Here is a 25,428-nt window from a genome sequence, read left to right as displayed (position 1 = left end):
AGCGTCATGTGCTCAACATCTGTGGCTCCATCGAAAGAATCCTCTTCACCGCCATACAGTTAATCTCTAAAACAAAGTGCTTCTGTTTACTTAAAAGTTTAAGAGAAGCAGAAATCTTCTGTCTTCTAAATCACCTAAACTCCTGTGCTAGCAGAGGCAGGAGCAAGAACGGTGCCTTCCACCCACAATCTGCCAAGAAGGGAGATGTTTTTAAAGCCAGGAAGCACAATGCCAGCTCATTGTTTGAGAGAAGTATAGAACAAAGCATCTAGTAAATTCTTCCTTGAATGCTGACTCTCTCATTTAGACAAAGCATGCTCCAGAAATGTACACAATTACTTTCTGTGCAGTTTCCTAGAACAGAGTATTTCAGCAGTACCGGCATCAAGTAGACACAAATTCAGTACAGAGGAAAATGATAATTTCTTCATAATAATGTAATATTATCATGAAAAAATTAATTGACATTTAAGAACTCTTGTGCCGGTTTTTGTTGTTTCCACACATCCTTGAGTACATTTACATGTTACTACATCACTGGCCTCAGAAAACAGGTTATTCTTGCAATTTAAATTTATCAAGTATATTTATGAAAATCATCCTCATGAATATTATAATACAGATTTAGAAAACTTCATAATTAAAATACAGTTACAATATCATTCTAATGAAATTGAGAGCAAGGGCATCTCTGTTAAGAGATCTAAGAGGAAGTAATCTCAAAAACTCAATGGGACTTGCCTTCATAGACAGCTGCGAAGCCTTTTCCCACCCAGTTACTACTGCTGCGAAACTCAATCCACATTCTGCTGTCCGTAGAGGTAAGAACTTCAGGCACTTTGTCCCCACAGAATCTACCTAAAAGAAATAAAAAAATAAAGAGAGACCCCTAAATATGACTCTACATTCTAATTGTTTTCCACACTAGCTAAAATTATACACATAAAACCTGATTTGGTTCCTATCTCTTTCTCTAGTAACGAGAGCCAAAACTATGCCTTCATATTTACTTAGCAAAGGTAGATACACAAAACAATGTCTTCATATATATTTATAAAATACTGGAACACAGCATCTTCAAATTAACCAACTGATGTATCATTATGTGGAGAATTAAGAAATGGCTAGCTCAAAAGATATTTGTAAAAGGGCTCATGATACATCAATGGGGGAATATTATTCTATTAAAAACAGACAAAAAGTACAAGTGATCCTGAGAAACTATTTCAAATTGTCAGTTTGGTCATTAGGAGGAGAGTCACTTGGTTAAGGAGGTGTCTCAGCTCAAAGTGGAATTCTTGTCAAGTCCGATTCAATGACAACCCGTCAGGGAAGCTCACAGGCTGCTCCAAAGATCTTATGTGATTGCACACATTCCATCTCATTTCTATAAAGTTATAATCTGTAGTGTAGTCAGCAGAATGACAAACAGTATCAGAAGAATTAAGGATGAGTTCTGATTTTTTTCTAATTGTATATGCACAGGCAAGTATAATAGCAAATAAATAGAACAATACATGTATTCCTTTCTTTCTTCCATCAAACTTCCATAAATATTTATTGTTTACTGTATGTCTGTCACTTTGCTCTAAGCTTTCATATGATGACAAAATGATTAAATATGACAATGCACATGATATCATTCTAAAAACGATAATACATGGTCATCCCTTTTTGTATGCCCCTGGCAATGATGTCATACATAGTTTTAGTATATGAAAAATGGTGGGCAACTTAGAACAAATTCATACTAACAGCTAACAGGAGAAGAAATGTCTTCCTAAATGGCAAAGTAAGTTAGGGGCATGTAGCAGAGAGCAGTGTTTCTTAAACTGTGATGTGCATATGAACTCCAGGGAGTCTGTTAAAATACAGTCTCTAATTCAGAAGGTATGCAGTAGGGTCTGAGTTTCTAGATTTCTAACAACCTGCCAAGTGATTCTGATGCTGCCAGTCTGACGGCTACACTTTGAGAAGCAAGGTTTAAGAGGTGATAGTGGGAAAAGCTTTTCACATGAAAATCACGATCAGACTGAACCAGTCTGGCGGACCATTATACAATAGACAAAGTAACGTTGATGGTGCTCTAAAAGGAAGTGTTCTCTAAAAGAGTAGCTTTAGATTTGAGTCTTCAATATGAGTTTAAAGAAGTGTTTTCTTTGGAATGCACATACGTCTACAGTCATGCTCACTTAACGATAGTGACATGTTCTGAGAAACGCATCGTTAGGCAATTCGTCATTGTATGAACATCATAGAGTATATTTACACAAACCTAAACGGTATAACCTACTACACACCTAGACTACATGGTACTAATCTTATGGGACCACCATTGTATATGTGGCCTTTTGTTGACCAAAACATCATTATGCAGCATGTGACTGTATTTCAAATTGCTTCAGTTAGGCTAAGAAACTAAATGTTCAAGACAATGTTTTCCCCAACCTGACCTATCACATTAGTTTAATCTTTATTTTTTCTCATTTTTAAATATTTCTACAGATCTCTTGGACTTATTAAGGCTGCTATCATTCTTAACACAATAGTGTCCATTCAACAGGTTTTAGATGTTAAGAAAGAAGATCTGTACAGCACATAAACAAAACTGAGCAAAGCTCCTTGTAAAAACAAACAAAAAGTCACAATCTTGAAAAAAAAATCCATACAGAGTAGATGCTTACATGCTCACAACAGCTCTCACCTTTAAGTAAAACAGAGGGCAACAGTAAAGTGCCTCATGCAAGTTAACGGTGTGGTCTGTGGTTAAATGTTGGCAGCAGACTTTCGTGAGCACCAAATCTGAGCTACAATTTATGACACAAACTACAAATGCCTCTTCTCAGCCATGAAAAACTCTCTGAGAGGCAAAACTGTGACGTCTAAGAGCTAATACGCTTCGCTTAGGAAGCCAGCTCCCAAATGTGGATCAAACAGCTCGCATTCTACGGCCTTAGCAAAAACACAAACCAAGACACACACACATAATTTACCTGGTTTTCTCATTAAAACTATGATTTTCAAATTAAAAATACAGAAACATTGTGATTAGTAGACACTATAAGCATAATACATGTGAAAACTATTCTTAATTGTTATGTTCAGATCCAAGTGCCACTTCATAATTTAAGCTAGTTTAAGTCAATCAATCAATCTATGTGTCTGTGAGTATTTTTCCGTGGCTGAAAAAAGCATAATAAAAATTAAAATGTAGGTCATATAAAGTTTTAACTCTAAGATGACTCTTAAAAGAATCAATTATCCTTTGACAGGACAAGCTATACCCATAGCCACATAGGAGGTAGATAAGCTCTTACCAAGGAGAGGTGATTTCCTCCAGTACCCATCTCTGACTTCAATGTAGTCATACCAGCACAAACTACTTTTGTACAGGTCCATTGTAGTAAAATTTAAAACAATCTGCAAAATGAACCAAAACAACACACAGAGTAAAAATGATTATAACTGCACATAGTGCTTTGATTCCCAGAGGTTGGAAACCCAGGGCTACTGTGAAAACAGATTCATAGTTAAGTTTTTTTCTTATTCATTCCCCTACTATTTTTCTTAATAAACATCCCCCGAAAACCTAATTTTCTCATTCTCATTAATGTTTAACAATATAGAAGCACAATGTTGAGTTAAACTAAACATTTTAGCAATTAAACCAAAGTTTCTGTAAAGTTATACGAACAATTGTGAAACAGACATCTTTATTCAAATAGTTTATTTTAACTTTTCTAAGATAAATATGACTTAAACCATGAAAAATTCTGATTTTGCCATGAATGTCTTCTTTTTAATAATTTATTTCAAAGACGACCGGTCAAGACATCTATAATTATGTTAAAAATAACCATCGTGTGCCATATTCCAAGAATATAATATCATTGTGTATGTTGAAATGTTTTAAATACAGCCCTAGAATTCAAATTTGTCCATGTAACTATAATCAAAGGCAGATGTCACTATGCTTCTCCAGATCCAAGAACATATATTAAGAGATCTTTCAAGTTAGAAGATCTTGAACATGACCTTTTATTCTGTACTTTGTTTTGCAATGATGCTGCTTTTTGTTAAGATAATTCACAAACAACTCTAGGAAAGACAGTTTTCTTACTTTATAAGAACACTTTGCTTTTCAAATAATTAACTCTTTGTTTTTTACTTTGGTACACCAAAAGTAGAGTCAAACTAACATGAGAAATGTATGTTTCTGATGTGGTCAAATTCATTTGGAAACTATTTTTTATATTCAAAACTTATTCTAACTCTATTCTGCTGAAAATATCTAAGATGCTTAAGGCATACAGTGAACCTGTTCTTTACTCTAGAAACTGAAATGGATTTTGGCCAAAAGCAACAAATTGTGAATATTTGAGATGCTTCTAATATAAAAGTACAGCTTGTAACAATATTTAAAGAATCCCTTTGTGACAGTATAAAAGTCTGAATGTAAGACAACTTTCAAGGAATGACTAAAATAAATAAATGTATATATGTGTGTGTGTGCGCGTATATATATATATAAAAAATCAATCAATCCTGAAGTCAAATTCCAGAAAAGTATTACCATTTTTGTGTTAGAAAACATATACTTCTCCCCTTTCTTGAGTACAATTTTTCATTTTTAACAGAAAAGTATGAATTATGGCAAATCAATCCTTAACTAGCTTACTTCTTCCCAGATTGAAGATACAGCATAACAGTAAATATTTCTCATGGCATCTTGTATCTCAGCAGGGCAATGATCACTGATGAAATTGTACACCAAAATTGGTTACGATTTCCCATATAAGTAATTATTTTACAGAGATAGAAACTAGAAATTTATCTAACCATAATGAAAGTCACTTGTACCTTACAGAAGTATTATGTCACTATTAAATTTAATATTTTTCAGTTTCTTCAAACATGTACCTTCTTGATTACAAAGAGATGAAAATACCGAGGATGTGAAAATAGAGACATAGGTTTTTTTAATGTGATACAGTACGTGTGGCATAATTTGGTTGTGTTTAATAAAATTGTTCATTTATTTTTGTCTACCTTATTGATAGATTTTGTTTTTTCCTTTGTTCTTCTTTTCTTTCCCCTAATTTTATCATTCCAAATATTTTCCAAAATGTTTACAAAATTTCCAAAATATCCAAGGACAAAGGACTGATCATGTTTTTCTTTCTTTTTCAGTAATCCTCCACACTTGATTGTCAAAATGCATAGATTCTGAACTATTTTTATGAAGTTCTCAATACATTTTCTCCTCCATCTCTGAATACCAATGCAACATGAGGTTACTCCTAGGACAAAATTGGGAGATAATTTCTGGTTTTTCTCCTTAATTTTGTGTTTACCTTAAGTCTGCTACAAATGGGGAACACTACCACTGCCTGATATTAAGTTTCATTCTGCATTTGTATTCTCCCTACAGCAACCACCAGGTTTAAACTTTATATGATCATACAAGAACTCATTTATTGTAGCAGAGATGGCAAAACTAGAATACAGACACAAACTGTAGACCCCAAGGTTCATTTTGTGGCTTCCTTCTTGGCTTTAAAGGGGAGTTTTGTAATGGTGTGCAAATAGTTTCAACTTCCTCCTCGATGAGGGAAAAAAATCAGCTAAATTGGAAGTGTGTGTATCATCAAATTTATTCAAAATTGAAACAATGTGGTTGGATTGCTAACAAATAGTTAATATTTGAAGTCTTGGCACGCGTGCACACACACACACACACACGCACACACACGGTTGGAAGAGGGATAACTCTAAACAGAAAAGTTTCCTATCTTGTTTTTAATCTTCTATTTTAAACGCCAAGCACTGTGGAGGAATAAAACTGGCCTACGTTAATATAAAACACAGAGTCCTTTAGAAGCAGAAAATGTAATAAAGATAGATTTTCTAAAATCAAATCTTAGGCTCTGATGAAGTAAAACGCTGGTCTTTGGCTAGGTTGCTAGCAGAATCCATACTTGAATTACCAATCAAGAGCACTTGGAAAATATTTGGTTGTTTTACATCATGCTATTTTATGTAAATATGTTGCAACTTTTTTCAAAGAATGATGAAATAAAAGCTACCTAACACAATTATATAAATGTTTTATTTCTGATGGTAAGTATCAATTTACCAGTTATCAATTTAAAATTAATCAAGCTCCCTTGAAAAGTGGGACTGTGGGAGACACAAAGAAGAATTCTAAGATTTCTTGTGATCTGTTAGGAGTCTTAGTTGTTATTCTGCAAAGTTAAATTGACACAACTGTTGTGAAGTTTGCTTATTAAAGACTTTGTTGTACAGTGCTGCAGACGGAAGAATCTTGAAGAAAGGCAGATGAACAGTCAAGGGACCGGATATCTACAAGTCTCCAGAGAAAGATATAATCAGTGCACTTTTGTCAGCACATTTAAGACATTACTGACTACTTAAACTAATTCCATGAGCACCACAGAAAGACCGATTACAATAATATTTATACCTTATAAAGTGCTGAAGATGGGGAAGATACAAAGCTTGTCAATTACACTGATCTTATTAAATGGCTCTTTAGGAAGAGAAGTTAGAATCAAAAGCAGTAAAATAAAACAGGTTTCCAGGCTCCAGCCAAAAGAAGCTTGGACAAGCCTAATAAACTCTTTAGAGAGACCACAGTTTTCTTCTCAGAAATAAGACTAAGGGAGAGAAGATCAGGGATCAGTAAACTAAACCCCTGGGCCAAGTCCAGCCTGAAGCCAGTTTTTGTAAAGAAAATTTTGTTGGAACCCTTCCTTTACATATTGTCTATGATTATTTTTGTGATAAAATGGTAGAATTTAGTATTTGAAATAAACTGTACATCCTGCAAAGCCAAAAATATTTACTGTATGTCCTTTCCAGAAAATATTGCCAACTCCTGGAATCATTGATCTTTAAGGTTTTGTTCAGCTCTGAATTGCATCATGCTAAAGGGAAAAATTGCATCTTTTCCTACACCTAGAAGCCATTCATGTTTGGAAGTCAGAAAGCCTGGGTTCAAATTCTAACTTCTCAGTTTGCTGGTTTACTCAAACTTTGAGTCTGAATAAATTTTCTTACTGTAAAAGAGAGGTCATCATATCCGCCAGATCGCAATAGAATTACATCAGAAGTATTGAACTGGATAATGTGTAGAAAAACACTCAGCTAATCTAAAAGCATTGTTAAGATTCTCATGTATTACTATTTCCATGGTGCATACTCTCACAGTATAAATCCTGAGAACAATTATGAAATAAACAGAAGTATTAATCCAATTTGCTTAATCCAACTATGCTGGGATACATAAAAACATCAGCTTAATTTTAAAGTTACAGAGGAAAATCAACATGTTAAAATAAGGGATTCTTACACCTTTCAGAATGGCTATTACCAAAAGACAACAAATAAAAAGTATTTGTGGGGAGGTGGAAAAAGGGAACCCTTGTGCACTGTCGATGGGAAAGTAAATTGGTGCAGTCACTATGGAACACAGTATGGAGGCTCCTCAAAAAATTAAAAATAGAACTACCACAGGATCAAGCAATTCCATTACTGGGCATCTATCCAAAAAAAATGGAAACACTAATTGGAAAAGATATATGCACCCCTATGTTCACTGCAGCCTTATTTACAAAAGCCAAGATATAGAAACAACCTAAGTATCCGTCCATCAATGGATGAATGGATAAAGAAGATGTGGTGCATATATACAATGGAATACTACTTAGCCACAACAAAGAATGAATTCTTGCCATTTGCGACAACATGGATGGACCCAGAGGGTACCACGCTAAGTGATATAAGCCAGACAGAGAAAGATAAATACCACTTGATTTTACTTATATGTGGAATCTAAAAAACAAAACAAATGAACAGGCAAAACCCAGATTCATAGACACAGAAAACAAATTGGTGATTGCCAGAGAAGATGGGGGGGTTAGGAGAGAGGTGAAACGGGTGAAGGGGATTAAGAAGTACACATTTCCACTTATAAAATAAATAAGTCATGGGCATGTAATGTACAGTGTGGGGAATATAGTCAATAATATTATATTAACTTTGTAATGTGACAGACACTAAATAGATTTACTGTGGTGACCATTTTGCAATGTACAGAGATGACGGATCACTATGCTGTACATCTGAAACTAATATAGCACTGTATGTTAATTATATCTCAACAAAAAAAATCTAAAGAACAGACAGAACTTAGGGCCTTGGTTCAAGTCCTTGCCTTACAACAGACTGATTGTATGACTCTGGCAGATCCCTACTTCTATCAGGGATTAACCACATGACACGTGAAAAACGAGTTGGATCACGCTGTGAAAACAATTTTTCCGCTTAAACTTATATGATAACATCTGGACTTTGAAATTTTGATTTGTCACGCCAACTACTCACAGGAACATTTTTTATACCTCCCTTTCCTTAATCCCCACTCCACTCCAATATCTAATCATTTGCCACCTTCTATAGGTCATACTCTGCAATGCCCCTAAAAACGCTCTTCTTCCTTCCTCATTCTCAGTGCTCTTCACATTTCTCTGAATTAACTGCACTCACTTCACAAGATGTGCCATTGTTTTCAGTTTTGTTCTTCACCAGCTCATCCTACACTCTACATCCACTTTAATCCCAGGAAAGTTGGGCTCCCATGATGGCATTGGTGCCTTCACACCCAATTCAATATAAATTTCCAAGCGTGGGCATCAAAGACTCTAGGATCATAACCCACATTTGTTGCCTCTTCTTTCACTATCTCAAACACAGAATTTTCATCCCTCCCACCCCTGAGTTCTTGCTGTTGTGCCCTGACAAGCACTCCAATTTCAGCATTCTTTCATTTAAAGTGTACATGATTCTACCTGGGATTCTGGTTTCCTCTTCCTTAATTCTTGAAACTCTTCATATCTCTCAAAATTTATACCAAATGCTATCTTGTCTTCATTCATTTCCAGATTTCCCAACTAGATGTGGGCTCTCTTATCTCTGCAAATCCACAACAAGTTGTATCGTGCCTTCTTCAGTGATTTTTCAGAGTTTAGCTATATCACTGGGCTTTGCCCTTGCTATAAGTTAAGATTCCTGATAGCGAAGATTTCTTTCACACAGCAGAAGCTACATCTATTTTAATGGAATCAAAGATTTATCTACATAGTAATTGCTAAATTTAAGCAGTGCCTTTGGCAATATAAACATTATATTGTGAATTGACTCCACGTGTGTAAACCATTAGATGAGTGGTTAAAAAGAAATTTTTGCAAAATGAAAGTAGTCAGATGCTAGCTTTTAAATAGGTTATATAGGAAAAGAAAAAATATTAACTTTATTTAAGTTAATTGCCCTTGTTAAAGGGTCAATCAGTTCTAAAGGATGGCAGAATTGATATGGTATGCTTCTATCAGCTCAACACAGTCGCATTCTCAGCTGCACATTCTAGACTGTTATCAGCACGCTCAGGGCAACATCAAGAACAGCCGCAGATTGGACAGGAAGCTGTCTTTACCTTGAGAGGCTCAATTCTAGGAAGACATACATGAGGACTGACAATCAATTTTTATATTGTGGTAAAATATACATAACATAAAATTTGCCATTCTAACGATTCTAAGCGTACAGTTCTGTGGCGTTAAGGGTATTCACATTGATAACGTTCCAACAACAATCTTATTTTTTTAAAGAATTTTTACTGCGTAAAATAATATGTGCTTATTGTTGAAAATAAAAGGAAGACGAACAAATAAAACCTATTCGTAAACCCACCAGGAAGAAATAAGCATTGTTTTGGTATATATTCTTGTATAATTTTATTTCTAACATATGTAATTTAAAAATTAGATCTTTTCATGCCTATGATTTTTAACCTGCTTATTAAATTTCTAAATATACTGAAAACACAGTCCTTTAGTTCCAAGTCTTTTTAAAAAAATTATTGTCTGTAACAAGGGTGCCCATGATATTTTTAGATAATAACTCATGTGATTATCTTCAGAGAACTAAATTAGTGAGTTTTCTCATTTTATACTATTTTATTCCTTCTTAACAAACACAATTTGATAAAGAAATTATCAAATAAGGCTTTCATTTTTACACTGATGATTCTGGATGTTTGTGTAATATAGACAATTCAATTCTTCAAAAAAATCAATCAATCAATTTTTCTTTTGGTTTCAAAATTTACTTTGTTTCCAATTTTTCATTATTATAAATAACTATCTTTGCACATACTCAGATAACTGCTCTAGGATAAATTTCTCTAGGATAAATGTACAGGTACATTTTTCAAAAAGTAGTACAGATTGCCAAAGTTCTTCAGAAAGGCTATTTCAATTTTTAGTTCCAGGAGTTGTGTACCCTCATGATTATTTGATATTATTATGCTATTCCTTCTTTGTCAGTTTGCTAGGTGAAATACAACACATCATTGTTGGTTCAAATAGCATTTATTTGATAAAGAGCGAGAGTAAACAATTTCATATATTTATTAAATATCTATTTGCATTGATACTTCAGTCAATATTCTGCTTCCTTAGCATTTGCTAATGTGGTGTTAATCTTTACTTATTAATTTATAACAACTCTTCATATACACATAATACCAATGTTTGCTCATCGGTTTGTGCTACAATATTTTTCATTTTGATTTTTATTTGTGATTTTGTATTTTTATTAAAAAGATTTATATTATGCAAAAAATTCTAATAAATTATTTTACATTTTCTTATTTTCAAATTATGTACCTAAAACATCTTTTCCAAAATAAAAAACAAATCACTTATGTTCTCTACAGAAAAATATGCAGTATGAAGTAAAAGTTTAATTTTTTCCAAATACTTAAAAATGGTTCCATTATTATTCATTAAAAAAAATCTTTCCCCATTTATTTGAAAAATCATTTTTATAAATAAGTATATGACAAAAGTCTTCCATGTTCTCAGGCATAATTCTGGCCAATTTTAGTTTGTTCCATTGATTCAGAAGCCTATTTTGACATAACCACAGAATTTGAATTACTAAAGCTTCATAATGTTTTTCTACTATCTTACAGTGCAAGCCACCCCTCTTCACTAACTCCTTTGAAATTTGCCTTGGTTATTCCAACCATTTTATATTCGAAGTAAATTGCAGAAAAAAATTGATCTGGGTACAAAACAAAAAATCTGTTGGAAATATATTTGCAATTACATTTAATATGGGAAACACTGACAATATTTATAACACATCCTGAAACATGATAGGTATCCTTTAACCTGCTACATGATATGTCATTCTATTTTAGTCCCACAAAGTCTTCGGTTTTCTAAAATCTATTATAGTTTAATATATCTGTTTTTATTTGATCACCTCTAGTCCCATTTTTCAGTTGATTCTTTGGAATTTTTAAGAAGAGAAAATATATCCTCTGCCACTAAAGAAAAATATAATGATTAGCTCTGCAAAATGGAATCTGTGTGATGTTAGGTATATTATTCAATTCTTTCTTAAATTCAATTTCTTCACTCGTAAAACAGAGATAAATATACTACTAAACTCAACAGGGTGTGAGAAATTAAGCCCAGTACCTGGTAGAGTGTAAGCACTCAATAAATATTAGTTTCGTCTAACTTTGGATTGAAAAAAAATCCCTCTAGTTTCACCAGATTATCACTACACATATATATTGAATTCTAGTGTTACCAGCATATGGAAATTTTTAGAGTTATTTTTTCCATTTTGATACTATTATTTGACAAATTAACAGATTTTATAACATTGAACTACACTCAAATTACTGAATCAAAATACTTGCAAAGTTTATAAGTTATACAGCTTGATTTGATTTGATTATATTTATATATAACAGTCATATGTTTGAGTATGTAAAGCACTTTATAATTTTTTCATGTGTGTTGTATGAGCTGTGCCTGTCAGAATTTGACAAGTTTTTTAAAATAAATGAAGAGGCTACACATTGTTTTACGATGCACTTAAAAATACGTTTGATTGCATGGGGAGTATCTGAGCTTTTACAATTTGAAAAAACTGCCTTGAGAAATCATCTCAAATAGCGTCACTTTGAAATAACTTTTTTTGTCAACTTATTTTATATGACTATTGACTTATTAAATTTTTAGTGCTCAATGGAATCAGTTTTGATAACTTTAATTTCTAGGATTTCACATTAAGAAATACTTCAAATGAAATTTTTTCTGCAAGTGTTGATTTTTAATAAAGTTGAATATATAGCCGATTATATCCAGTAAAACTATAGTATCATGAATTCAAGAAAAAAAATCCACATTTCAAACAGACAAAATATCACCAAAAAAATGCCAATTTGAAAAAATAATTTAAAGTGTAAACTATAGGCAAGACAAAATAAGCCTTGATGGAAGTCTGAGATGCGAGAAAGAATACGGAATAAAAATATTTGGTAAATCTTCAACAAATGCTGTTGGGGAAAATGGATCTCCATGTGCAAGAGAATGAAGTTAGGCCCTTATCTTAAGCATACACAACAATTAACCCAACAATGAATTAAATAAGACTCCAAACTATAAAACTCCTAGAGAAAAACATAGGGGAAAAGCTTCAAGATACTGGATCTGGCAATGATTTCTTGGATATGGCACCAAAAGCACAGAAAACAAAAGCAAAAATATCTAAGTGGTACCACATCAAACTGAAAAGGTTTTACAAAGCAAAGGAAACAATCAACAGAGTGAAATGGTAACTACAGAAAAGAAGAAAATATTTGCAAATCATATATTTCATAAGGAGTTAGTATCCAAAATATATAAGGAACTCCTACAAGTCAATAACAAAAAACCAAATAATCCAATTTAAAAATGGGCAAAGAACTCGAATAGACATTTCCCCAAAGAAGGTATACAAATGGACAATAGGTATATGAAAAGATGCTCAACATCACTAACTATCAGAGACATGCAAGCCAAAACCATAATGAGATATCACCTTATACCCATTAAGATGGTGACTATCAAAAACTCAGAAAATAACATATGTTGGAGAAGGTGTGGAGAAATTAGAACTGTTTGCATTATTGGAGGGACCGTAAAATGGTGCAGTATGGAAGTTCCTCAAAAAATTAACAATAGAACAAATAATTCAACAGTCCTGCTTCCAGGTACGTAGCCACAAGAACTGAAAGCAATGTGTTGAGGAGATATTTGCATACCCATATTCGTAGCAGCACTATTCAACATAGCCAAAAGGTGGAAGTAACTCAATGTCCATCCATAGATGAACGGATAAACAAAAGATGGTACATACATACAACAGAATATAATTCAGCCTTAAAAAGCAGGAAATTCTATCACTTGCTGCAACACGGTAAAACTTGAGGCCACTATGCACAGTGAAATAAGGCAGTCACAAAAGAACAAAGACCATATGAGTCCACTTATATGACGTATCTACAGTAGTCAAATTCATAGAAACAGAAAGTAGAATGGTGGTTGGCAGGGGCTGAGAGGAGGGGGAAAATGGAGAGCTGTTGCTTAATGGATGTAGAGTTTTGGTTTTTCAAGATGAAAAATTTCTAGAGATTTTCACAACAGTGTGAATGTACTCAACACTACTGAACTGTACATTTAAAAATGGTTAAGACAGTAAATTTTATGTGACATGTTTTGATCTCAATAAAAAAATATCTGGTAAATATCTGCATATAGTTAAATAAATGTTAAGTGCCAAAAACAATAATACTAACTCTTTGTGTCAGGAAGCTTGAACAAAAATACAAAACAATAGCATATAGGATGAAGATAACGTGGGCCGGCCGGGTGGCATAGTGGTCAAGTTTGTGCACTCTCCATCAGGGTCCCAGGGTTCACAGGTTTGGATCCCGGGCGCAGACCTACACACTGCTCATCAAGCCATGCTGTGGTGCTATCCCACATACAAAACAGAGGAAGATTGGCAGAGATGTTAGCTCAATAACAATCTTCCTCAAGCAAAAAGAGGAAGATTGGCGGCTGGCCAAGTGGCACAGTGGTTAAGTTCATGCTCCCCACTTCAGGGGCCAGGGATTTGCTGGCTCGGATCCTGGGCTTGGACTTATGCACTGCTTGTCAAGCCATGCTGTGGCAGGCATTCCACATATAAAGTAGAGGAACATGGGCATGGATGTTAGCTCAGGAGCAGTCTTCCTCAGTAAAAAGAGGAAGATTGGCAGCGGATGTTAGCTCGGGGCTAATCTTCCTCAAAAAAAAAAAAAGAAGAGGAAGATTGGCAATGGATGTTATAGCTCAGGGCCAATCTTCCTCACCAAAAGAAAAAAGATGAAGATAATATGAATTCGAATCTTTTTTTAGGATCTTTTCAAGGTTTAGAGGGAGGATAAAGATACTAATTAAATATGACTATTAAGAAAGCAGGCTGGTAGAGGAGCTAGCCTGGTGGTGTAGTGGTTAAGTTTGCATGCTCTGCTTCAGCAGCCCAAAGTTTTCCAGTTTGGATCCCGGGTACGGACCTACACACCACTTATCAAGTCATGCTGTGGCAGACATTCCACATTCAAAACAGAGGAAGATGGGCACGAATGTTAGCAAACGAATGTTAACTCAGAGCCAATCTTCCTCAAAAAAAAAAAAAAGAAAGAAAGAAAGTAGGCTGGTAGAAAAAGATTACTAAATAATAGACTACACATTTAAAACTTTCACACCAGTAGAGAGATGGAAAATAAGAAGGCAAAAGGTAGAACAAAGTGGGATATAGAGACTGCAAATAAGAAGTAAAAATACATCAGTAATCACAATAAATGTAAATGCAATAAGCACTCTAGTTAAAGACAAAATTTGCCATCATGGATTGAACAAAAAAGATAAAGTATTTGTTGTTTAAAATGGACATGCCTGAGACACAAAATCACAGAATCATTGAATGTCTAAAGCAAGACGAAGACATACCAGGCAAAAATATTAAGCAAAAGAAAATGTAGCTTTATTGATATTAGAAGAAATAGAGTGTTAACCTAAACCATGACTAGAGATGAGGAGATTCATTCTATGATAATATAGCGTAAAAATATATTTTAAAAGTGTAAAGAGAAATTAACAAATCTACCACTAGTGACAAATATTAACACGTTTTTCTGACTATTTTATAGATGATGCATTTAAGAACAAAAATACAGAGAATATATAAACAGCACAATTAAAAAGACTAACGTCTATATAGAGAACTTTGCACCCAATCATTGGCCACTTCCAAGATCATATTGCCAGCCTCAAGCTATTTCAAAAATTGACATGATATAGCCTATAGTCTCTCACCAAAAAGTGACTCAAGGAGAAATTAATAATTAAAGGAAGACTGGAAAAACAACATATGTTTGCAAATAAGAAAACACATGTTACTAAAAAGCATGTGGGTTGAAAAGAAATAAAACTGTAGAAGATAATTAGATAATTAGAATTGAAAAATAACAAAAATGCTATATGTCAAGCTGGTGAAATTCAGATTTAGCAGCTCTTAGAAGAAAATTTATAGTCTTAAATATTTGTAGTGGACAAGAAAAGATGCTTTAAATTAATGAGTTACGCTTCCAACTGAAAAAGCAGAAAGTAAGAGCAGGTTGAACTCAAATGCTAAAAAAGAAAAAATAATAAACACACGAGAAAGAAAGGTGAGTTAATATTGTTCTTGGCCACTTAATACAATTTATTTGCTCATCATACATAATATTAAGAAAAATAAGAGAAAAGATGATAGATTTCTTGATTTCTTCCTATTTGCAACATTTTAGAAAATACAGTTTTATTGGTAATCAAACATACAACAAAAGTGAATTAACTTTGGATACTAAGTATGGGTAAAAGGATAAAAGATCAAAGATAGGATAAAGGCAACATTTTTTTCTCAGATACTATCTTGCTCTTAGGAGCTATCTTAATTTGATTAATCTTGTTTGAAAATTTTTCCTATTCTATAATATTTTCTTTTCAAAAATGTGCATAGTTTTAAACTTGCTCTGAAGTTTTATCATCTTTTATATTTTGTTCTTCAGTACCTCTTTAAGAATGATTTTCATAATATATTTACAGAGACTTATTTGAAGAATTGAAACAAAAATTAATCAAAACCTATAATTACATTACAATACAGACTTATAATTCTTAAATTAAAAATAACTACATAAAGAATTACATATGCATTCAGGTATTCCAAGTCAGTTGTAACTTTTTATGTATAAAATCTAAGTTACACAAGTGTTTCACTCAGTTTTCATTGTGAGTACTGCAACACCCTGGACAGCTCCACCCCACAATTCTCTTAACAACATTCAATTATCAGGAATAGCAAACTTTCCTTAACTGCAATTGCATTCCCACCAAAAAACTCAAAGTGTATGTGAGTCATTCCAGGTGACTTGGTTAAAAGCAAACGACAAAAGTCATTTAATAACTAGTAGAAAATAAAGATTAATATCAGTACTATCTTGGTCTGGGAAGACTTTTAAGGTTAGCCTTCAAGAAAGAATCCAGAAATTAACAGATTCATTCATCTCTTAATAATTTTAAATTCTAAAACCAAACAAACTTAATATGAGAAAGACAATTTCATGTCTTCTTTTTCAATCCTTGTATATTTAATTCTGGTTTCTTGCTTTACTGTGCTAAGACTTCACCAAAATGTTGAAAATGAAGTAGTGTGGGGTATATGTTTGGTTTTTTACCTATCTCAAAAGAAATACTTTCACAATTTCCCCAATAATAATGATATTTGCAGTAATTTTTTGATTCTCTTTCCAAGATTAAGAAAGAATTTTTCTATTCCTAGTTTGCTCAGCGTTTGTTGCTGTTAAATCATTAATAGATCTTTTCTTAATTTAATTGAGATTCTCATTTAATGGTGTTTGTATGTATGTACACATTGTATATACACACATACTTATATACACAAACGTACATAAATAATATGTAATATATATATACACATATACACACATACTTACATACATATAAACACATATATATCTGCATTTGGTTTGGCAACTTTGGGGTGATTTTGCATCCATATTCAAGTGTGAGTCTTGGTTTAAATTTTCTTTTCTTAAAGCATTCTTGTTAAGATTACTATCAAGTTTTCGCAAGCCATATAAATAGGAGAGGATACCTTCTTTTTCATTCTCTGGAATTTTTTATATAAGATTATACTTATCTCTTATTTGGTTTTTGGGTAGAACTCACTGATTAAGCCATCTGAGCCTGGATTTTCATCGTTAAGAAAAATCTAGTAATTCAATTAAATAGTAATTTGACTTCTTTGTGGTTATAGGATTATTCAAGCTTTTTGTTTCTTCTTGAGTAAGAACATAGTAAATAATATTTTGTAGTAAGTTGCCCATTTCATTTACATTTTTTAAGTTATTAGCATAATGTTCAACATATTCTTTTATTCTCATTTTTGTGTCTAAAGAATCTATGGTTATAATAACCTTTTTATTCTAAATATTACATAATTGTGCTTTCTCTGTTACTTCTTTTTCTTGATCTCTTTTCACTATTTTTCTAAGTTGTTTCAAAGTAACAACTTTGCTCATGCTTTGTATCATGTTATTTTCACGTTGTTAAAGTTATATTTCATTTATTACCTCCTCCTTCATGTACCTTTCCAATTATTTTACCGCACTTTTTTCTAGTGTCTCTATACAGATGTCTACCTCATAAGTTTTGGGTTTCCTAATATGAGCATTTAAGTCTGAATTTCCTTCTAAGTACTGCTTTAGTTGCATCTTACAGGCTTGTTATTCAATATTTTTGTTATATTATAATTGAAAATAATTTATAATTTTCATTATAATTTCTTCTTGGCTGAATTGAGTATTTGATGTATATTTCCTAATTTTAAAATGTGTGGGATTTTTCTAGTTGTCTTTCTGACACTGATTTTTAACTCAATTTCATTGTGTCTGAGAACATAATCTGTATTACTTCAACTCTTTTAGAGCCTTTGCCATTTCTTTTAAAATTATACCAGTCAAAATATTCCCAGAATCTGAGCAATTACCATTATAAACTTTCTGAAATTTTTGAGTCTCTTATTTGAGAAATCAAACAAGAATAAAAATAAAGCAAATTATATTAGAAAGAAGATGAACCTTTGCACTTATATGAGACTAAAAGAGAACTCTTGATGGTATAAACTACCTTCTCCCCTGGGGTCACAGACACTCTCCAGATGCAGTGTGTATAAGAAGGGTAGCCATTTGGAAATCCTGGGGAGGAAAGGTTGCCATTGGATTCTTGTAGGGTTTCTCCACATGCTGAAAAGAAAAAAAGATACACGCATTCGATTTTTTTAAGAAGATGGCATCCATATTTCCTGAAAAAGATAAGATCTCATTCTTTGATTTTTATGAAAGACATGGATATCATAAATAAAGCCTTGAGTCTTTTGGTGTTGGACAAGAGTATATATTTATATTTTACAAAGATTTTTTCTTTCTAAAATTTCTAAAAATTTCTTTTTATGTCTCCCTTACCAGAATTTCAATATGTTTAATGGCATCACTAGAGCTAACCATAAAACAACATTATGAGATAAATAATCAGGCATTCACAAAATTCCTCCTCATTGATACATTTCTAATTCATTCCCAAAAAGCCAGTAGCCAATGAATAGGTTACCCTTATTCAGATTCAGGCCAGTGAGTACTTAGTTGATGGGGCTCTGGGACCATTTGAAATATTCCATTAAAATATTTGGTGTAAATTGAGGCTAAGTTTAACCGTGAATATCATATGAAAGTTGAAACAAAAGAAATCTTAAATAATAACTAAAATATAATCAATAAGGGGTACCAAAATGTCATACGCAATGAAAATTTTTCTTAAAATAAGCCAAAAACAATTGAGAGAGAAAAACATCATGCAAGCTTCAAAATTTCCAACAAGATGTGGACATTTATTTACTCTCTCATTTCTGTTGATCATAAGTAGAAATTGCTGGAAAAGCAATTATATTTTCCTCTTACTAAGCGTGTCTAATTTCTTGGAAGTAATTATCAGTCATCTGAAATAGCAAATTATCAGCTGCACAGCCTCAAGATCTGTGTGATTGATGTCTCTAGGGCCACTTCAACAAAGGCACAGACAGAGTGTAATTAGTGCGTTGGTTCAGCCAAGGTTAGTGGTCAGAATCATTCTATAATGGGTTTTCCTGTTGCTTTTGTAAGACGTGATATGCACCGCATGAACCTAGGCTGGTTTAAGTATCCTTAATTCAGAATAATTCCTCTGCTGCAGCCGGTCATCGTTATAAACTTCACTCAACAATTTGAAGGAACAGTTCCTTCCCTCTGAAGGAGATTAAGTCAAATTGAGATGTTATCATAATATGGAGCCATAGCTGCCAGCAGGTGAACTCTCATCTCATCAAATCCTCAAAAAATTACAAATGGTTCTGTATATCTTGAGTTAAATGAAGAAAGAAAGATGATGACTTTGAAAACAAAATAGAGCTGTAAAAACAGTCTGATACTATATAAATATTTATTTAGAAACATAGATATGTTTGCACAACAAAATAAATTTAAAGTAGGAGTAAGCAATGTTTATTCTGATGAGTAGGCAGATAAAAGCAACTTTAGAACAAAATGAAAATGCTCAAGGTCAAAAATACATAATTCAGTACTTTCCATGAAACATCTAGGGCATTTGATAAATGTAACATTATAAGAACTCTTAGAAAAACAAAAATGTGTTAAGATTTTATTAATGCTAACAATGTGCTTCTAAATAGGATCAGTTTAGATGCAAAATAATCATTTGTGAGTTGAATGTGTTTCAATGAAAAAATCTATAATTCTCAGCAGTTTAAAAATAAATTCTGCAATGATGGAAAACTACAATAAACCACATAGAATGCTGGTACTGGATTTCCTAAAGTGGAACCAAAATAATTAAATATATTTAATCCACAGATGTACATAAACAATACTGTTCTGATAAGATAAAAAAATCTATCTAAAATTAAAAAAAAAAACAGAACACAGCATATAATTCAAATATTAAATAAATCTATTCTATGGCACCTGTTTATAATGCAAGACATACAAATAGCTATAGTCAAGGTGTGGCAGTCCTTTGTGCATTTTCCTCAGTAAGTGTGGTTGTCCCAGGCTACCTGAACCATACTACGGGAGATCCTTCATCACTTTTCGTGGCCATTTGTTGATTAAAGCTCAGATAGAAAAAGTAAAGTTTATTACTAAAAGACCTAAAAGAAAATTGCAAGGAAAAAGTGGCACTACTAAGTTTAAATGCACAGTCTGTCCATTTACTCAGCAAGGTATGTGGATGAGAAAACACAAGTTTGAATCATGGCATTAACACCTATTAATTATGCCATACAACTAAGTCTCAAAGCTTCAGCCTCAGTTTCTTTCCTGTAAAGTGGCTATCTTACTAACACATACTTATCAAAGTTGCTTCGTAGGGGTCAAATGTTATTATGCCCTGCGTCCTCTTTCTTTAACCCTTAGATACCTTTTCCACAGATAGAAAGAACATTGTCTAAAGTGTCTCAATGTGTCCTTGAACTACAAAACTCAGTCATATTTAGAAGAAGAAAAATAAAGAAATATACAGAGGCAAATTATTATTATCACTATTGTAATCAAAATTACTGTAAAACAGAACACAATGCAGAAGTTAAACTACTACTTCTGTAGGAAGATGACATGATCTTATATGTATAAAACCATAAAGATTGCACCACACAAAAAAACTGTTAGAACTAATAAACAAATTCAGCAAAGTTGCAGGATACAAAATCAACACACAAAAATCATTTGGGTTTCTATACACCAATAACAAACAATTTCAAAAGGAAATTAAGTAAACAACCCCATTTATAATAGCAACAAAAAGAATAAAATACTTGAGAATAAACTTAACCAATGAGGCAAAAGATTTATATATTGAGAACTACAAAACATTGCTGAAAGAAATGAAAGAAGACACAAATCAACCAAAAGTCATCCCGTGTTCATTGAGTGGAAGACTTAGTATTCTTAAAATACCCATACTACTGAAAGCAATCTACAGATTCAACATAGTCCCTATCAAAATCCCAGTGGCATTTCCTGCAGAAATAGAAAAAACAAAATCCTAAAATTCATACAGAACCATAAAACCTGAATAGCTGAAACAATCTTAAGACAGAAGATGCTAGAGGCCTCACACTTCCTGACTTCAAAACATACTACAAAGCTACAGTAATCAAAATAGTTTGATACTGGCTTAAGAAAGGCATATAGACCAATGGAAGAGAAGAGAGAACCCCAAAATAATCTCACGCTTGTACAGTCAACTCATCTTCAACAAGGGTGCCCAGACTACACAATGCGGAAAAAACAGTCTCTTCAACAAATGGTGTTGGGGAAACTAGCTATAGATGCACACAAAAGAATGAAATTGGACCCTTATCTTATACTGTACACAAAAATCAACTCAAAATGAATTAAAGACTTAAAAATGTAAAACTTCTAGGAGAAAAAATATGTGAAAAGCTTCATGACAGTAGTCTTGGTGATGATTTCTTGGGTATGACACAAAAGCAAAGGCAATAAAAACAAAAATAGACAAGGGGGATGACATCAAACTAAAAAGCTTCTGCACAGCAAAGGAAGCAATCAAGGGAGTGAAAGGTAACTATCAGGAGGGAAGAAGATGTTTGCAAATCATATACCTCATAAAGAGTTAGTACCCAAAATACATAAATAACTCCTAAAAGTTAATAACAGAAAACCAAATAACCCAATTTAAAAATGGGCAAAGGGGGACCAGCCCCGTGGCTGAGTGGTTAAGTTCGCGTGCTCCACTGCAGGTGGCCCAGTGTTTCATCGGTTCGAATCCTGGGTGCGGACGTGGTACCATTCATCAAGCCATGCTGAGGCGGCGTCCCACATGCCACAACTAGAAGGACCCACAACTAAGAATATACAACTATGTACCAGGGGGTTTTGGGGAGGAAAAGGAAAAAAAATAAAATCTTATTAAAAAAATGGACAAAGGACTTGAATAGACATTTCTCCAAAGAAGACATACAAATGGCTAACAAGTATATGAAAAATTGCTCAGATCACTAATCATCAGGACAATGCAAATCAAAATGAAAATAAGATATCACCGCACACCTGTTAGGATAGTCACTAGCAAAAAAAGAAAAAAAACAACAACAACAAAAACCACCCCAGGAAATAGCAAGTGTTAGCAATGATATGGAGAAATTGGAAGCTTTGTGCACCACTGGTAGAAATGTAAAATGGTGCAGCCACTAAGGCAAACAGTGTGGAGTTTCCTCAAAAATTATAAATATAACTACTAAATGATCCAGCAATCCCACTTCTCATTATTTATTCAAAGTAACTGAAAACAGGATTTTTAAGAGACATTTGTACTCACGTGTTCATTGCAGCATTTTTCACAATAGCTAAGAGACAGAAACAACCTAAATGCCCAGAAGCGGATGAATGGATAAGTAAAATGTATACATACAATGGAATATTATTCAGCGTTAAAACAGAATAAAATCTGCCATATGCTACAACATAGATGACCTTTGAGGACATTATGCTAAGTGAAATAAGTTACAGAAGGACGAATAGCACATGATTCCACTTACAGGAGATTTCTAAAGAAGTCAAACTCATGGAAGTGGAAAGTAGAATGGTGGTTGCCAGGGGCTGGGGGAAGGGGGAAAAGAAGAGTCATTGTTCAGTGGTATTGAGTTCCAGTCATGCAAGATGAAAAAATTCCAGAAATCTGCTGTACAGCAATGTGCATATAGTTAACAATACTGTACTGTGCAATTAAAAATTTGTTAATCTCATTTTTATGTTTTTTAACGAAATAAAAAATAATTAATAATAAAAAAGAAGTTAAGCTTCTAAATACTCTATCATATGATCCAGCTCACTTTTGAATCAGATAATTTGCATATATCTTCATTCTTCCAGAATATAAAATTGTGTTTAAAATGAATAAATGGTACTTGGACTGTGTGTTTTTGAGCAATTATTACAAACTCTTGTCCTTTTAATAACATGGCTATTAAATACCAAAGGTTGAGAACTTTCCTTTCTCCATATTTTATATGATCATATTTATAATTTTACTCATACTAAAGAAAACCTAGGTAGATATACAGAATAATTTGTATTAAATAAGTCTCTTCCCAAAAAGTCTTGAGAAACTCTAGAGTGAGGAAAAAATAAAACTGTATCTAATCATCTTGTCCTACCTAGTTAACTTATTATTAATTAGATGGCTCCCTTAAACTTTTAAAAATGATAAATAAATCATAGGTTTAAAAAGATTTTAAGATAAGGAAATGTTAAAAGAAACCCTATGGCTCCTTTAAAATTTCAAATATAATATATAAAATAAAATTTTAAAATGATTTTAGGATAAGGAAATGTTACAAGTAATCCTAAGTCACTGAGTGATAAAGGAGAGATTAATTACTGAAATATTTTAAAATACCCTTCAGCCGTAACTACCTAACCATGTCCGAACGAACCATCCCTTAAGATGAAGCACAAGTACCAGCCCCTAGAAGCTTTCCTCATGCAGTGTGCAGCTCAGGTTAAGCACCCCTCAGAACTGCCTTAGCATCCTTTACTCACGGGACTTACTTCCTCATCAAGTGACACTGTCTGTTTGGTCTCCCGGAACCTGGGCTATTTATGTGTATGGTTTGTGATTCCTTCTCTGTGGCCATAACACCTGCTGCAGTGTCTTTCACGTATTAAAGCTGACTCATTCATTCACACACTCACTATTTGCTGAGCACCTAATTTAAACTGGATTTAGAATATCATGATGAAAAAGCCCAATGACAATCCTAAATCCTAAGTACTCTAGTATAGGAAAAGATGAGTGAACTGACAATTATAGGAGTAAGACACAAAGACCAGGATCAAATTTACCACCATGGGGTCCTGGGAGACCAGGGAGTTCTAAAGCAGGAGGTCACATAGGAGCTGAATACTGAATATGAGCTAGGATTTAGCCTGGAGGCAGTTAGGAGTGTTGTGGCTGGAGGAAGAGGCAGCAGGCAAGCATACCATGGTGCCAGGGGCTGAATGAAGTAGAGGTGAGAAACTAGGCTGTAGGCGAAATACCTAGAGAAGAGGCAGACAGGAGACAGGGGAAAATCCTGAAGGAGATATACTGAAAACAGAATAGCCCTTACCCTAAAAATAAGCAAAGATTTGCACATTAAAAAGTCACTTGAACAGCAGTGTGGCCAGAGAACCAAAGAGCTATAAAGAATGGAGGCAAGAGGTTAACTAAGAGGCATTTTAGCAATCTGGACAAAAGACAAGGATCCCTGGAGTAGCAGATTCACTGCAAGAATGTGAGATACCACGAAGGAAGCAGGAATGAGGCAGACAGAGGAGTGAAATGAGAATGCCCTCCACAGCTCTGGCTTGGCCGACCTACCGGATGATCTATGTGTGGCACTATCCACTGAACTAGGTAATGTTTTCAGAGAGATGAATAAGTGAATCCATAAATAAAACAGGAAAAAAATGGCTAAACTATTATTTTTTGCACTTGGGCAATATGCAAAGTTATTTAAAATTTAGCCAAGAATTATATACACACAAGCACATATAGTACAGATATTCTACCTGGAATCTCAGAGAACTATATCAGGAACCAAAAGATTAACACTTTAGGTAACCAAAATGAAGCTTATATTGATTTTAAAGATAAATTTAATGAAACAAGTGTTTAAAGCAATGTAAAGTTTCCAGTATTCAAACTCCATGTGTGCTGAAACTGGTCTACCATCCCTACAACTCTACACAAATGTGCATCCATAGACATGGGCATTCTGTATGCACTGGATGTATACCAAAACTAAGAACACTTAAATTTGTGAACATAGATTGTACATGTGTTCATGTGTGAATACACATAAGCTTTTATATAACAAGGAAAATTCTAATCCTCAGAAGCCCCTTTACTTTTAGATATCAATTTATTTTACATTTTTCCTAAATTTAACATGTTACCTGGTGTGTTTAAGATTTACTGAGAGAATATTAGGGTTGATAGCTGGTACAAGTACTAAGTAGTCATAAGCAAAAAGGTCATGGGACTACAGGAAAAACAAATTAAGAGAAAATACAAATAAAGACCAGTGACTGTATCAGGAAAAGAGTTAAATTAAGCAGTTTAAAAATAAAAAGGGAGGGCCGGCCTGGTGGCACAGCCGTTAAGTTCGTACATTCCACTTCAGTGGCTTGGGATCTCCAGTTTGGATCCCGGGTGTAGACATAGCACCGTTTGGGAAGCCATGCTGTGGCAGGTGTCCCACACATAAAGTAGAGGAAGATGTGCACAGATGTTAGTTTACGGCCAGTCTTCCACAGCAAAAAAGAGGAGGATTAGCAGCAGATGT

At 33.5% G+C, this 25,428-nt stretch overlaps 1 protein-coding gene across 4 annotated transcripts in view; it reads right to left on the bottom strand.

Moving 5' to 3' along the window:
- TLL1 (tolloid like 1) overlaps positions 1–25,428 on the bottom strand; it is a 192,197-nt gene that overhangs the window by 53,078 nt on the left and 113,691 nt on the right. For all 4 annotated transcript variants that reach the window (XM_014851443.3, XM_044767001.2, XM_070505031.1 and 1 more), the window contains 3 exons: positions 18,159–18,274; positions 3,318–3,420; positions 742–858 (listed from right to left, as the gene is read on the bottom strand). In XM_014851443.3, coding sequence (XP_014706929.2) covers positions 742–858; positions 3,318–3,420; positions 18,159–18,274 — 336 coding nt within the window. The remainder of the gene's footprint in view (positions 1–741; positions 859–3,317; positions 3,421–18,158; positions 18,275–25,428) is intronic.

This window comes from Equus asinus, chromosome 3 (genome assembly GCF_041296235.1).
Source record: "Equus asinus isolate D_3611 breed Donkey chromosome 3, EquAss-T2T_v2, whole genome shotgun sequence".
Classification (NCBI taxonomy): Eukaryota; Metazoa; Chordata; class Mammalia; order Perissodactyla; family Equidae; genus Equus; species Equus asinus.
This window is presented reverse-complemented; position numbering and strand designations above follow the sequence as displayed.